This window comes from Anser anser (genome assembly GCF_964211835.1).
Source record: "Anser anser genome assembly, chromosome: 4".
Classification (NCBI taxonomy): domain Eukaryota; kingdom Metazoa; phylum Chordata; class Aves; order Anseriformes; family Anatidae; genus Anser; species Anser anser.
Genome location: NC_139724.1, coordinates 51,985,108 through 52,002,162, shown reverse-complemented (window position 1 = coordinate 52,002,162; position 17,055 = coordinate 51,985,108). Strand labels below are relative to the sequence as shown.

General features: G+C 40.2%; 1 protein-coding gene across 2 annotated transcripts in view; it reads left to right on the top strand.

Moving 5' to 3' along the window:
• The window catches only part of GABRB1 (gamma-aminobutyric acid type A receptor subunit beta1), a 130,161-nt gene that overhangs the window by 86,208 nt on the left and 26,898 nt on the right, over nucleotides 1–17,055 (top strand). For both annotated transcript variants that reach the window (XM_083833205.1, XM_083833206.1), the window contains exon 5: nucleotides 8,666–8,748. In XM_083833205.1, coding sequence (XP_083689331.1) covers nucleotides 8,666–8,748 — 83 coding nt within the window. The remainder of the gene's footprint in view (nucleotides 1–8,665; nucleotides 8,749–17,055) is intronic.

Sequence of the window (17,055 nt, the reverse complement as noted above, 5' to 3'; positions counted from 1 at the left end):
AGAGTAATGAATCCTTCCCATTTTGTTTTCACCTTGATGTCTGGCAAGCCATAGTCTCAGCCACCCACACACTTGTTACTAATGAGCAGCTCTTACTCTGTATTTACAGAGTTTGAATGACAAGCTGCCTTTAATAAGACCTATTTTTAAAGGAGAACAGTGCCTGAGACTGTAGGTTCATGAGCTTGGGAGGAGGAGGTCAGCAACAGGGCCAGAAAAAGAGGTGCTATTCTCCAGGACGTGTCCACTGTCTAGCCCCCACTCCCTGCAGCACACCTAGTCACTGAGACAAGCTGTGAACAGGACCAGGATATTCCTGTGGATTAAAAATGCAAATTTCCTGTGTAAAAGTGGATATTTGGCCCTGAATATCTCAGCTGTTCAGGTAACACTGCTGACCCACAGACACCTCTTCCAGCAGAGTGGAGGAGCCAGCATGCAGCCCAGTGCTCAGGGTAGCAAAGGAGCTGGAATATCCAGGTCATCTGCTCATCACAGACACTTCTTAGGCAGCACACAGCACTTTCCTATAGATTGCAGCACCATGACTGCAAGGCAATACAGCTGCAGGCCATTACAAAAAAAGCCATAAGCGTCAAAGTGCTTCAAGTCATTTCTGAACCCGGGATGCTTAAAGGAAGACCAGAAGTGAGCTTCTCCAGCAAACAGACCTTCACTATTAAATGAAAAGAAAATTAAAAAGAGGTCACAGAAAGGAAAGAAAATAGGAAAGAAAGTAGATACAACAGGTAAGAGGGAAAAAAATAAATAGTAGATGGATAACAGGTTTCAAATTCAGTCACCTCTGTCTAACAAAAGAGTATTTACACTTGAGTAGATGGTAACACAAAGTTGATGATTCTCATACTGTAGTCTTTAATAGTTTGCTCACCCTGAAATGTCTGGGATTGCCAGAGATAAAGACACAGCTTTGCTGCTCCTTTTCTTTGTAGCGTGCTTTGGTTATTTACACTTGCTCGGGCTTGGCACAAAATGCCTGAGACTCAGGATGACAGCATCACAGACTTGCTTACAAAGGCATAAATCAATCTACAATATGCAAGTCCAAGAGTGCTCCTTCTCAATTTTGTATGTCTTGCCACTTTGTGTAATACCTAAAGAATGAATGAGTTATGAATTTTTTAAGATATTTTGTGATAGCATCCACATCTCATCTCTCAGTATACATGCTCTTGTCATTAAGGCTTTTTAAAGTATATGTTACTGTATACACTAAAGACGTTCAACACACTGCACCCACTTCTGCTTGCCTTACTCCACAGAACCCACAATCTCCCCTGACAAAAGTTTAGGTCCCTTGAGTGACCACTCATATAATTAGGACTCTAAACATACATATGTATATAAATACATACCTTTTCCAGAAAGCTGCATCACAGGATTTCCAAGTTTAAAAACCATTTTTACTTCTATGTGAGTTTTATTCCATTTTTTACATTTTATTTTTCAAAAAACAAAAATGATGGAGGAGAGGCAAAGCAAGCAAACTACTTACTGCTCAGGCATTCAGTAAAACCCAGCAGAAAACTCATACTCTGACACATTTTTCCTGGTCTTGATTTTGTAAAATTGTACCCAGTACAATAAAGATTGTTGAACCCTTCTCACACAGGACCCTGTTCTCAGCTTCTTACAGCTTTGAGATGAATATTCTCTGTATGCGTCTTCCTCAAGATGTTTCTTTTTATTATTTTTTTCATGTTTAAGCAACTTTGCTTTTTTCTGTGAACAAAGATTAAAAGGAGATGTATTCATATAATCCTAGAAAAATTAAGGTTGGAAAAGACTTTCAAGATCATTGGGTCCAATGATCTCCTTACCACCAATGTCACCCACTAAACCATGTCCCTACACACCACGTCCAACCTTTCCTTGAACACCCTCAGGGACGGTGACTCGACCACCTCCCTGGGCAACCCGTCCCAATGCCTGACCACTCTTTCTGAGAAGAAATGTCTCCTAATTGTTTTAATTATTGAAAGGTAGTGCTCTTTTTTCAATTCTTTGTTTTAATTGTTGAAGAGTAGGGGCATGACATTTCCATTTTTCCACTCACCAGGGACATCGCCCGAATGCCAAGACTTTTCAACTATGATGGAGAGAGGCTTGGCAACTACATCAGCCAGTTCCCTCAGGACCCTGGGATTCATGTCATCAGATCCCATAGACTTATACCTGTTTAGATTCATCAGGTGGTCTTGAACCTGCTCTTCACTTACAGTGGCTGGGACTTTGAACCCCCAGCCTCCATCTACGGGTTCAGGGAAATGAAAGACTTGGGAAGCCCGTCTACCAGTGTAGATGGAGGCAAAGAAGTTGCTGAGTACTTCAGCCTTCTCCATGTCTGTCGTTACCAATTACTCAGATTTAGAAACTCACTCCTAATAGAAGAAATTAGCCCCTATAATCGCTTACACACTACTATTTTCACTCCTCAGTCTATTTTCACAAATGTTAAAGGTGGACGGTGGCCCTCAGGGACTCCTCCTGTCACTCCAGAGCAGCAGCCCGAAGGAAGCTGGGTCCTCTCTTGTGTTCTTCCTCAAGGCTCTGTGCAGAAGGGATGGCACCTCTCGCACAAGGGCTGGGGGATGGGAAAGAAGCACTCACACAACCCCTGAGAATCAGCAACAGAGTTCTTTATTGCTGGGGCACCTCGCAGGTAAGCCTGCGGGATGTCCGTGGTGTTTGTTGGCTCCAAGCTAATGCTTGGGATGGAGCCTGAGCGTTGAGTAGGGAGCTCGCCGGGCACTCCTGAGATGCTGTTTGTGCTCTCTGATGGCAGAGAGTAAAGACATGCCTGGGTAGTCCCAGGTCTGATCTGGCCTAGGTGAATCCACTTCCATTGGTTCCTCTGCCTCTTCTGGTGGACCCAGCTCCATGGGCTCCAGGGTGTTTGACAGAAGGACAAGCCAGTCCTTGCCTGGGACTGCCCAAATAGGATGCCTTCCGTCAGGTATGTTTTTAGGCCAGGGTGCCGAACCAGGGAGTTGTCCATTTCCATACCTACGTCCCATGCCACTGTCCAGTTCACTTCCATGCATGGTTTCGACACTGCCATCTGTTTTACGGCCATGGCTGGGTCCTATGCTGTATTCTGGATGACAGGCACATGTCTGCTCCACACAGCTGTCCAACTGATGCTCCTGCTTTCACTCCATGCCACCATTGTACCACTGGGAAGGCCCAGGCCCCCTGTTGCTGTATGGCTGAGGGGGCGGCCTGTTCCCCACATCATTGCGGCACCAGTGGCACTGCTTATACGTGTCTGTGGGCTGGGCGCCAGAGGTCCCTTGGACACTGGTGTCTGTTGTGCCGCAGGCGCTACCCCTCTGCCCATGACACTTCTCCTTATCATTAGCTGCCTTCCTTCTTGGTGCTTCCTTGGACTGCATTGCTGTCCTCTCACACCAAGGAGGGCTGCCTCTCACTTCCCTGCCTCTGATCTTCCTCCTGCCGCACAAGCTGGCTGTCAGAGCACCTAGAAGCTCAGTGAGTGGTGGGGAGTTGCAGGGGTCCTGTTTTATAGGGCCCGGAGCAAAGGCGGGGCAGTGGTGGCCTCTGTGACCTCAGCAAGCCTCTGTGATGGAGTGGCCCACGCATGGTCAAAGGTGGCTGTGCTGGGAGTGGCCTGGAAGATGCCCTCACGTGGAGGAAGGAGGAGGGTTGGTGGGGGCTGAGGGCCCCTTTTCTGGGGCTGGCTCCCCTGGGCCATTTGGCTTGCCAGAGAGAAAGGCTGCCCCTCGGCCACAGGGACTGCCCTCCACCTCCCATCCTGTGCCCTGGGTTTATTTTTAACACTGGTTAAAAATAATAAATAAATAAATAAAAATAAAAAGCCAGATTATAATCATTCTGTAATCTAGAAAAATTGTTTTCTATATGGTCATGAACTCATCTCTAAAACTAAGTACATAAATCTTTTACTGTATCTGGCTCAAGAACCAAGAATCCAATTTTCTCTCAACTCCTAATGAGATCATTAAAGGCACTGGCCTGTCCTAATCTTACTAACACGTACAACTTCTTTTTTAATAGAATTTGATCAGACAGGCAATACACCGACCAACGAACATAGCTTTTGCAAGTGCATACTATATTATATAAAAGACATGAAACCAACCCATGGCTAATGTTCAAATGTACCTCCTGTAAGTGGGCTTCTCCCAGCACTAGAAGCTGGGCACGTTTGCGGGTTCAGAGCTGATATTTTCTCCCAGGGCCAAGCACTCAGCCACTGATCACTCAGGCTTTGCTTGGAAATTTACAGTGTTGGTAGGCATAACAACCTTGTACACAGCATGAACAGAGAAGAAAAAAATTGTATATCAAATGTATAGTTTTTCTTCCTTCGTCTACCCATACAATATTTCTGCCTACAAGAATTGTTAAGCATAAACTTTCTTTGACATTCCTGAAAAATTAGGGCAATTACACCAGGGACATGTGACTGGATTCTGATGTCAAAAAGTTACTATGGGATTAAGTTCCCTGATATTACTGAAGGGAAATTAACACAGGTTTAATAGAAGCAATGTGTTACCTGGGACCTGAAAGTCTATTTCCAGCGTGTACTACAAGCCTCAGCTCTTCAATGGTTAAGAGAAGCATGGCTACTTTTTATTTGTTTTGACGGTTTCAGTCTGCCTTTAAAGAAAAAAAATGAGTTCTTCCCAGTTCATATCCTCATATACATTCATAATTTATACTCTGTTGACTGAGAGAAAAAGAACAAACATTAAAGTTTGATACATTTTCTCCAACTGGGAAGAAACATTTCACAACATAATTCTCATTGTTTAGCACAGATCATCTCCACATTTACTTGCCCTTGCTGTATTAAATATTGCTTCTCTTCTTCAAGAACTGAGGAATACCTTTTTTGACAGCATTTTGATGAAATGTTCTAAGTACTGAAGCATAACTCCATTTTCTGCACTCATTCTGAACTTACTTTAACTGCTCACTGGTGTTTTAACCAAAAATGTTAAGCTTTAGCTTTTGTTCCTACAAGACCTACTGCCCTGCAGGGAAACCTCTGACAGTATTACACAAAGAAGTCTGTTTTGCAAATATTGGATAGCAATGCTTTTCTTTCACATAGTTTTATTTTGGGCCAAAATAACTTTATTATATAGTAAGAATATGGTATTCAGAGAATCACACAGAAATAAAAGCAAAGCAATGGATTAGATAATTTCAAAGGCCAAAAGTTTTTAAAAAAACGCTGTTTTCTTCTTCACAAATATGATGTACCTTGCCTGTTAGTGATTCAGACTTCATGTTTTCCCAGGATGTCTGAGTTTCACATGAGTGAAACTAAGTAACATGATATATGTCTACCTAACCATATCTTCTTTATTTAATCCCAGTTTATAATTTGTCTTCAAAAGAATCAAAAGAATGTAAGGAAAGTATGGTAAAAAACACTGTACAAACAGAATATGTTAGCCCCAACACTGAAAAAATACAGAACTTAAAACACAGTCAATAAACAGAAATACTGGAAAAATTGTATCCTGCTCTGAGATATAAATAACTGTTTCAAGTACTGGATTAGCCCTCCCCTTCCACTTTTACAGTGCCTCATCATATTCCACCATTTTCATAAAACACTTGTGCCCAGGGATTTTCAGGATTAAGCCCCCAGAATACAGATTTATTGTAGTTTTGTCCTATCTTCAAACTATTGCATTCCCCTTCCTGCCATTACACTTTTGTATTTTGCATTTGAATATCTTTAATTTTAAGTGCCTGGTGCATGTGCAAGCCATCAACTGCTGTCTCCACTGAGAGAGTACAAACAGTAACAGGTCTGCATTTTTTACTCTGCTTACAACAAAAGATCTGATTTTATTTTTTATCAAGATAGCAATTACTATGATTGCATATGGGTTTAATTTATCTCCTTAAACAAGTTTTACAGTTACCCAGAGCATAATATAATTAAAAATTTTATGCAGCTGAGATCTATCATGAGGGAGTAAGAAATGCTTGAAAGCTAGATTTATGAACTACAGGTAACGAATGTTGCTGGATCCTGGAGCACTCCTACTGCAATCACAAGTAGCTCTTGTCAAGGAAGCCGGAGATTCCCAATAAGGGTTAAGCAACTTCAGCTTTAGGAGACATCACATTGGGTTGGCAGGTTTCCCACTTTGGGGGGAGCTTCCAAAAACTACAACCTGCCTTTTCCAATCTACATAGGCACTAGGTTCAGGTTCTGATGAATCCCTGGACAGATGCCGTTCATCATCCCCAGTACCATGTCCAAAGCTGCAGGTCTACAAGTCAAGAGGGAAGTCATGAGCTTTCAGCCTTCCCCAGCTTAACAAGGATCTCCAATTTTCCTTCCCACCTTGCATTGTGTGGCTTTCATCTCTGCAAACTTCAGCTAAAACCCTGTCACTCCCCTCTTCATTTAGAAACAACTGCTTGCTATGACATCAGAAAGCTAAGAAGTAGAAGAGCCATGAGATGGAAAGCTGCTCCCCACCACCACCTTTAGGGACCCTTTCCCCAGACAGACTGACCCATACACAGTGCACTGCCTTACAGGTGTTACAGGGAATGTGAAACAGACCTGAGGGAAACGGAGAGCATAGAGTGCTTCTGTTTAACCTTTTCATAGAGCATAAAGACAAGGAGTGATTTAACAAGAATGAAGGATGAGAAATTACTAAGAGACAGATTGGGCAAGTTTGGATTACTTTCTGCTGCAAGAAACCAGTACTAATAGTTTATTATCTCTCTTCTGCATAATCCAAGTATTCACTTCCAGACTGCACCTTCAATTAACAGTGAAGTGTCTTAGGGATACAGACATTTATTTTTGTTCTTGAATTATAGTAGTCAGACAGACCAAGCCAACTCAAGAACTATGCACAGTGAGGAGACAATGTATTTGAACAAAGACTTACCAGAATTACATCGGAAAAAAAAATGTGGAGCATTTAAATATCAGTTATACTACAAATGTCTTATTTATTAGTGAACCATGTGTCAACAAAAAATCCTTGATGTTATTAAGAATAACAGATTGCTACTGCTTAAATAGCATATGTAGAATATTCAAAGCTGCAGAAGTCAGCAGTACAGACAGACTGGCCATTAAGAAATAGTTGGCCACTCTAACCCTGTGGTCTAGGAAGCACTATCTCAACTTCTACTTCTGTAAACACTTAAATAAATCTGGTTGAAGATAAATGAATCTGGTAAACTAAATTATCTTAAAGGCTGATTTATTTATCGGGAACAAAACATTGCCCTGCGAAACCTTCATTAAAAATCATTTAACTGTGACTAATGTTAGCATATAGATATGTATGATCTTAAGCCTTACTAAGTAGGAGTCTGACAAATCATTACTGCATGTCTTCTCAGTGTCTCTCAGTAAGACATATTTAGCACAACACTAAACTAAATGAGGTCCTACCTCTCTTGAAGTCTTCAACATTTTCTATGACAAATGCAAAACCCATTAAGAAACATGCAAAGCAATTCAACGTGCAACACAAGACAAAAATCAAACCTCACAGGAAAAGCAGAAATATGGTATTTTACACAGTATTATGCAGTAGTTTCATGGACTGGTTTCTCTGTCACATCATTTCGTAGACAGTGCAGGTAGATAGATGGATTTTGTGGATTTAGGAAATTTGAAATGTGTCAGAGTGAAGAAGCACGTGGCTTTTCTTTTTTGCTTTTATTTTTATCAGTTGTGTGACAGCACAAATTATCATTCCCATACAGCATGTAAACGTGCTTGACTTCCAGCACATCAAAAATAAAACCTCCAGATATGATCCTGTGGTATCAATTACCATGAAACAGGACCATATCTAGATCAAGAAAAAAGGCATTTCTTAGGTAGGAATTTTTAGAGAGAAGGAGAGAGAGGCCAATAAAATTCCAAACCAAGTTTGCCCATTTACAACTTCAGAAGTTTTATAAGAATGTAAGAACCCTTCTATCACACAAACACAAAAAAGACAACTGCAGATGCCAACTCACTTCTGTGAGTTTGAAAGCACTACTGCAAGTAACTTTCTTAATTAACCACAAGACAATGTTACATTTCATAAGTTTTTGATGTCATTCTGCCATTTTTATGAGGTGATGTTCAATTATTATAATGATAAACTGATTATGAAACCATAAAAATGATTCAGATATTACTAGTACTTCCACAGCATGAATGAAAACATGCATACATATTAGACAAATTTTAAAACACAGTAGATGACAAAAAATGAAAAAAGAGAGGTATGTAAATACTAGTTATATAAAAAAATATGCAAACCAATTTGAAGATATTGAATTGAGAACATTAAAAATGAGATGTCCAAAGAGAAATCTCAAAAAATATTCTTCAAGACACTACACTTTTGCCTGTAAATTTTTCAGTCAAAATCCTGCTCTATGATATTCAGCATATCCTTCTATGCTTCATACTGTAACCAGTATGTTGTGCTGTAGAACTTATTTATTCATGAGTTACAAGCCATTTTGTATGCCAACAATCCTTGTGCACCACCATTCAGTATTTAAACAAATAAGAAAAGCTGCTACAGAAAAATTTACCTTCTCAAACAAGTCAAATGTGGTTTCAAGTTTCCTGATTTTTTTCACCCTCCTCTTGCAGGATCACAACAACAGCTGCTTGCATGATGGATCTACGCAGATATCCTCTGGATGAACAAAATTGCACACTAGAAATTGAAAGTTGTAAGTTATTGGAGGGAGAGGGTTCGCTAAATAACATCAGTGGATTGAAAGGCAATCATGGGTTAAACAAAGCAGGTGTAAGTTGTTCAACTATTTTACATCCAGTGAGCCTGCACATTGAACACATCTTTCTATAGTGTACAAGCTAAAATATGCTTATTTCACAATATTTTGTTGATCCAAACTCGTACGATGTCTTTCAAAACCTCTTGCTGAGTTAAGGGGGAGAGTACTTCTTGATGAGCAGATCAGAGGACAGCAGCAGAGCACTGCCCATCTTCAATGCCTACTCACTCAGTGCTTCACCTCAGTGCAATCATCTCTAACATCAAGATTAACAACTGCCCCACATGGTGTTGGGAGGATCGATCAATTGCTCTAATCAAAATGCTTGGAGGTGATAAAAGGAAACAACTTAATCCTTCTGCACTGAGGTTAACAAGAGCCTTGCCATTGTCTTCCATGAGTGTAAGATGAAGCCATGCAGTTTCAAATTTTTATTAATATAGTCTTCAGATCTTTTATGAGGCCATCCTCTAGAGAAAAGCTTATTCAGGTTTTTGAAAAGAATCTTTATTCTGTCTTAGGTCAAGCCAACTACTGACACCGAGGACAGAGCGGTCTGCCTAAGCAAAGTTATTAAGACTACATAAAGTAGGGTCCAATGCAAAATAATGCAACAGTTTTCTAAGAATTTTAGTTTGCCACAGTACAACTGTTGCAAAATTACAGTTATAATTAACCAATCTTTTATTATAATAATACTTTTTTCTAAGGTATCAGATTTTAGAACATATTAACTGATTTCCTCACATTCAGTGTTTTGTTTTAGCTCACTAGAAGAGAAATAACAGTTTTAGTATTTAAATCTGTTTGATGGATATTTTGAACAACTAAATAAATAGAAACATGCTGATCTAGGATTAAGGATTCTTCCTTGCCTAACAAAATTATTTCCTAACATTTATATCATCAATAACAGCAATGTTTTTATTGTTCATAACACATCCCATTCAAAGATCTTAAAGTCTGGGAAGTACAGTTTCCATTTGCAGAAATTCATGATATAAGCTTCTGTGTAACTGAAAAGAGGTTATATTCCCAAAAACTTCACAGTATGAATTTTCAGAGAGATTCCATTAGTCTTCAATCATTTAGATTTTGACAAATAAAAAGATTTCCATAGTGCCAAAACACTGGAATATTCAAGTATAAAATGCTTAATAGTATTGTAATACAACTATAAAATAAATTAGTCTAAGCCAAAGAAGAAAAAAACACTTTGAGACACAGAAAATATTGCTGGGAAATAATTTATTTGGAAGTGCAGCCCCCAAAATAAAACTACAGAATTTTTTTATCAGTTGAATATACATACATGTTATGTATCTCAACATATCTGTGAAGTGGCTATTGTCAGGCACTGAGAAAAGCATATACCTGGACTAGAGCACTGATTAGGCAAGATGGGCTGTCAGCCTATTGTTTACACTTGTTAACAATTTTTTATTGATAGCACCAGTAAGGTGTCTTATTTAAAACATTTAAATGGGCATGTATCTGCAAAATTATTCTCCATACTCAAGTAATTTTTTTCTTTGTAAGTGGATAATCAATATCAGCCTTAATATAATCAGTAGAGCAGCAGCTTTTGATTTAGATTTTAAATTGTTTGGTAAGAAACTTGAAATGTTTCCCCAAGAGTTATTTCCTTTTGCTGTTTTTCCCAGCATGTCATTTTATAGTGATTTTAGAAATTCTGTGCCAGGTTGAGAACAAATTTTTTATTCCACCAGCAAAAGATTACAATCAAGTAAACATTTCAAGTATGTTTAATGAAAATTATTTTTTTTCCAGAGAGAGCACTGTCTGAACAGAATCAGTTAACTTATTTCCATAGAAATTCAAAAAGAGCATCTGTTGTTTTTAAGACACTAGTGTTTTGGCTCTGCAGGCAGACATACCAGAAAGAGAAGCAGGGAGGCAATGTTGTCAAGGTTCCCATGAAGCACATCAGTAGCTGCAGTCACAAGTCACCACAGTTACATCTTCTCTGTTCTCCATTCAATATGAGCATGGAAATCTCTGGAAGAACATAGTGGTTGTGCACCGTAGTTAACCCCCCACAAGAGACAGTAGCAGAGCAAGCCGGGCAAGTTGATGAGCCTGTAGTGAATAAGACAAACATACATGAACCTTCCCTGTACTTCTGCTTTCAGTTAGCACTGTCCATATCCACATCGCTCTGAGTTTACTGAGGCACCACAAACCCACAGACCTGTATATGACCATGTATACAGATATTTTCTCCTCTTCTCTGGGAAGCAGTCAGTAGTCAGACATTAACTTCCCTGTCCAGTGCTGCCCATCATCCTACTGTTCTCCCCACTTACTTTCTGCTGGAGCAAAACTCTGGCTGAACTTCATAATCCACCACATACAGAGCCGCTCATTAAGCTGCATGGTTGTCATGCTTGTCCTTGGGCTTGGCAGTTCACTACTGCCTTTTTTGGCACAGAACAATTTTGTCGATGTTGCTTGCTGCTGCTTGGCTCATCTTCCAGCTTAAATTTAACAGGACATGCAACGAATGCATTTGGAAAATGTCATTTCTTGATTTTCAAAATAAAGCGCATAACACTTCTCTTCAGTAGAGTTTCTAGCTGATCAGCAGAGGAAATTGAAATATACGGTACCACAGACATCAAATTGGTGACTTTGTACTGAAGTCTCTTTCATATTGAACTCATACCGAATTCATACCTGAATTTATTTGCTGGAAGATAGTTGATTGGAAGTTTCCAGTCCAATTGTGACTAAAGCTGATCAAAGTACATGATCATGTATCAGCCAACAGCCTAAATAACTGGAAAAGGCTGGCTCATACCTCTCCATTCACAAACTTTCACATAAATGAACTTCTGTAGGGACTCAGTGAGAATGGGCTTGATACTATCATTGAGACTTCATCAAAAATCAGCATTAGATCAAATAAACAATTAAAATGCTAGCACAGTCAGGAATGAGAAAATACCACGTCACCCATGTGGCCAGTCACACATCTCCAAAAGAAAATTGCTTTTCACACCTTTTGAACGCTAGCTACAAATAATTCAAGCCTCCAAAGGTATATATGTTGATATGTTAATACTTGTTGAGCCAATTCAAAGAAATCAACAAAATCTTTATTCATAATTTGCCAGCAGGTCAAAATTAGTATAATGCATTACTTCTAATGAATATCTAGACCAGTTCTACTAACAAAAGAATGATTGCACAAAAGCAGAAGCATGCATAACTACTACTGAAATTTTCAGGTATTGTATATACCAGGAACCCTGGAATCTATGACAATTCACCATCAAAAATATGTCTTTCTAATGCACCCCCAACTTTTCTCCTATGCATCTCTAAAACTCTTGAAAATTATTGATGATGTACTTGGAAGAAGAACATTCTGGACACATTTCTGAAGACCAGGCTGCCTCATTCTCAGGCTTTTAAGCAGTAGAAAAACAGTCATCCTGAGTACTCAGCACTTAGTAGTCCCCATTAATCTCCTTGAAAGTTACCAAGGGGCAGGATGGATGTGAATTAACAGGTAATAGTCATGACCACTGCCTCCCTGTTAGTGCCACACACACCAGAAATGTGACATTTTCTTCCATGACAGAACCAATTTGTGAGATTCCCATCTTCAGCCTCTCACTCCAGTTCCTGCATTCCACTTCAGCTATCCAGCTTTCTACTGTGCCACTATATAAATCTTTGCAGAGCTAGGATGAAAATAAAATTGTTAACATATTCTTGGTTAAATATATATATATATCTTTTTGAAGGAAAGTCTTATACATCTCAGGTTGGAGAGAGACAAGAATTAAAATAAGCTGTCCTTAAATAAAAGGACCAGGGAAGGCAGTGCTGTAATCACTAAGCTATCGTGGATCTGCCTGTGTAGGATTAAGGAGCATCTCTTACCAATAGACAGATACTGTGCACCATGTGCACTGTTGAACCATCTCCAAAGCACTGGAAAGTGGTTGTGGTCATCTTTATATTGTGTTTACACTGTTGATATGCTTAACCCACAAGGCACCATGTTCCAGAGCAGTGAGGAGGTGTCATCTATGTTGCAATTGCCACCAACTTTCTTCTGCTGCTACCTACAGTCTTTTTGGTTTCATCAGGAATTTAATAAGAGTAACACTGACCTTTTTTAAATCCCAACTTTATTTCTTAACAACATTTTTTTCCTGAGTGCTGTCAGTAATCTTGCAAGCTTTGTGCATGCAGAAGGAAAACAATATATGAAACTAAACACACAGACTGCAAAAAGACCTGTATAGATGTGTAAATCTATGCAATACTGATAGCCCTAAACCTAGTAGCTGGCAACAGCATGTAATCTGATATGGAAGAAATAGGTCTGATCTTCAGCTGGTGAAAACTGGCATGGCTCCATTTTTGGCAATTAAAGCACTGTAAGTTGCACTAAATAAGAATCTTCTCTTTCTTATTAGTTGTCTGAAATTCTTGTTCCAAGTGAATGATCCTTCCACATCTCCACCCTTTAAATTATATCTGGTCAGGAGAGACTCTGTAAGTGAGCTCAGAAATGAAGAGAAATGTTTATAAGGAGAGTTCAGTGCCTGTAGAATATGCACATGACAATTAGGAAGTTAAGCAAAAAGTCAAAGGCAGAATATAAACTAAGTCAAAGATCTGTATGAGCTGGTAAATTATCTCTCCTACATTTAAAGAGAAGTAGTTGTTTAGCTGACCTCCACTGACCTGCAGGTGTAAATGTACAGCTTGCATGAAGGTGCATGCCTGCAGATGCAATCACAAGCAACACAACTCTGCAATAGAAACAGCAAGCAAAAGCCTGATAGATAAATAAACGCCAAGACACTTGACCATGCCCAAGATGGATTATGTGTTCCTCATATTATTGTTAAATGTCCCTAAAAAATCCCTGAGCTTTATGAGCAGATCAGGACTGTTTCCTGTTCTTCTAGTCCCACACACTAGGAAAGTAGGGCTGCTACACTGTCCCCACTCCTTCCCACAGCTCTCCATCAAAATGAGAGCAGCAGGATTTCCTTCGTCCCAATAAGGTGGCAGGAAGTTGGCACCTGTGAGAGTCCTCTCCCTGTTCCAGTGTGCTTCCACTCATCTAAACCAAGCAATCTGGAAATATATTTGGCCCTCCAAAAGTTCAGTGCTTCCCAGTGTGTTTATAGCACCTGTACAGCTCCAGCAATGACAGGGCACGCTAATATTGTTGCACACACCAACCGGCCCTCTTTTAAGTTTCCCTGTGTTTTCAGTGAGACTTACTCCTACTGTAGAAGCATGCTCCAGAGGAATCAGGCAGTCTCATAGATGAATTGCTCTTAAGTTACTCAAAGAATAGAACATATCTCGGTCAACGCACTGGAAGAGGCTTCCTAGAGAGGTGGTTGATGCCCCATGCCTGTCAGTGTTCAAGAGCATTTGGATAATGCCTTCATTTATATGCTTTAACTTTTGGTCAGCCCTTAAGAAGTCAGGTAGTTGGACTACATGAACTTTGAGGATCCCTTCCTACAGAACTATTCTATTCTATTCTATTCTATTCTATTCTATTCTATTCTATTCTGTTCTGTTCTGTTCTGTTCTGTTCTATTCGTGAACTGAAAAGCAGAGTCATTGCATTTTTAGGGATTTTGTGGGAGTCAGCCATAAACAATCCCTTGAAAATCTAAAGTGCTAAGAATTGGCCTTAATAATACTTACCAGTGAGTAGCATAAGGCACTGCCAAGAGCAGCAAAACAATGGTGCTACACAGGAATGGGAGAAGAGCGCCAAGAACCAGAACACTGCCCTGTATCTAACCTCTCCAGAAGATCAGCCAGAGCAGTGATAAGACATGCTTATATTGAGCCAGCAGATTATTTTCACTTAAAAAAAAATACATTTCCAGCCTTCCTGAAGCTATCTTACAGGATGGCAGAAGCTATTTCTGCACAGCTGACAACCAGATAGATGTATACATTTAGGAGGAGGAGAGCATTTTGGCTGCACATGATCCTTCACACAAATTTTCACTGCTTTGCTCAAGCACTTCTCCTTACTCCAAATTTTGTGGAGGCAGATGGGAAACCATATCAGAGGCTTTAAACCTGTTTCAGTGTGTAATATGGTGATGGCCACTGGAAATTAGTCTGTGCAAAAGCAAGGGATTTTATAACTGGAATTGCTTTGTCAGCAGAGCTGGGATCTGTCACAATGCAGTTCTCATGGATTAACAGACCCTGGACAGAGGAGGCTTAATACTTGGTTGGAGGTTACCCAGGCTGCTTGGCACTCTCACAAGAGCTTTGACGGATGTCATCTTGACAGTTTAGGATGTTAAATCCCCCCACTGTTAGTTCTGCTTTACCAGGCAGCCTGTGGCAAGGGCCACTCCTGCACGTATCAAGCTGCTGCAGCTGTATCAGCCAGAGCTGGTCTGGCAGAGACTTTTGACTGCACACAGCCACCCCACTCTAGCATCCTTCATTACAATACAAGTGCTGACCTCACTGCACCACCTAGGATGGGATACTGTTATTACTCTAATACTCTGTCTCTTTGAAGTTGCAAGTATCACAGTCACGGCATGACCTTGTGGTCTAAGCCTGCATCTGGCTTTCACTCAGCAGGAAAAATGATGTGCAGACAGCACCACTCTAACAATAAATCATATCCCATTTGGACCTGCCTTCCAGCATCTCCCAATCTCAAGTGAAGCTTGTTTCACTGTCACAGGAGAGAGAAAGCCAGGCTGTGCTCCAGCTTGGCAAAATTATTTATTTGCTGGCAATCTGCTATGTGTTTTACAAGAGGTCTGAGCAGATTAGCAAAACTCTCCCTTCGGCCTTAAAAATCTGTGTCTCTATGACAACAGTAATGCTGCAGCATGATTCAGGAATCTACATTGCAACACTGAACCATGCCTTGTCAGTAGCACTCTCCTAGTAACCACATCACTTGTGTGGGAGAAGTGAACAAGCCCAGAGAAGCCTGAAAAGACCAATTTGGGGGAAACTGGGAGATTTATTTAGTCAGTTACAGAATAGAAAATGACAATTTCTTTTTGACTCCATTGTCTTTATGGCTGTCTTTGCTTCATATAAAAACAGACATAATACTAAATATACGTAATGCTTACATGAAAGAGCAACAAGCTCACAGTGGTATTGCAGTCAATCAATAAAATATTTCACTTGAACCTCTAGATGGTTTGTTGCAAGAAGAAACAACAACTGTGTTCATACCTAAACATTCATTATCACCTCTGTTGGCACAGAGAGGTCTGACAGGATGAGATTTGAACAGATTTATCACAGCTCCCTGCTTGAGACAAGACTGCATTGATCCAGATTATGATTGCATTTGAACTACCATGGATGTAAGAACCTACACCTCAAACAAAAAGGGCTATTTTTATTAGAGATGAAAAGCCTGTCTTAAATCCAAGCTTTCCCAGAGAGCTTTTCCTTTACCTGCCTGCAGGCAACATATATCTAGTAATATTTTCATGCCTGATAATAAAAATTCACTGATGAATATGAGTGTGCTGGTACCTGAAGCAGCAGGAGCTTTGAGATGGATCCACTGGTGCCTTCTCCCTAAAGTATCAGGGGAAAAAAAAAAAAAAAAAAGATCTGGTCTCACCCTGCTTCTTCTCACCAAGCATATCATATCACTTCCAGAGAAGGCATGATTTCCCCTTCCCAAGGGGCTCTGCTTGATCCAGGGGGCAGCAGCCAGGACAGAGTGGGTGCTCTCCTCCAGCCTGCCCAGCCTCATCTTTATGCTGAAAGTGAAAGTGAAAAACTTTATGTGAAAGTCAGTGGAAAACTATTTTTTTCCATGGATTCCTGGGATCTAACAGGTGCATTTAGGTTGCCATCATTTACTCTGCACCTTGCTCTCAGCCCTCATTCCTCAGGCACCCATGGGTGCTATGGAGGATTTGGTTGCTCAGAGTATGCTAAAAACAAGTCACAAGTCTCCTTCTCAATTAACAACAAAGCTGGAAGGAAACTCATCTCTATGCCTTTTCCAAAATATTCAATCTTTCTGACATTTGTAATGAGGGCAACTCCCATTCCCCACAGAAACTTGGGTTCTGTCACATCCATAAATGAAGAGCTTCTCTCATTCACTCACTTGTGAGACTCCCCCTGCTCCTTCGTTAAGACGTGTCAGCCACAACCCTGTATTCCAGAATGTGCCACTTCCCATGGGCCCTGCCAGCCCTACAGAAAAAAAAAAAA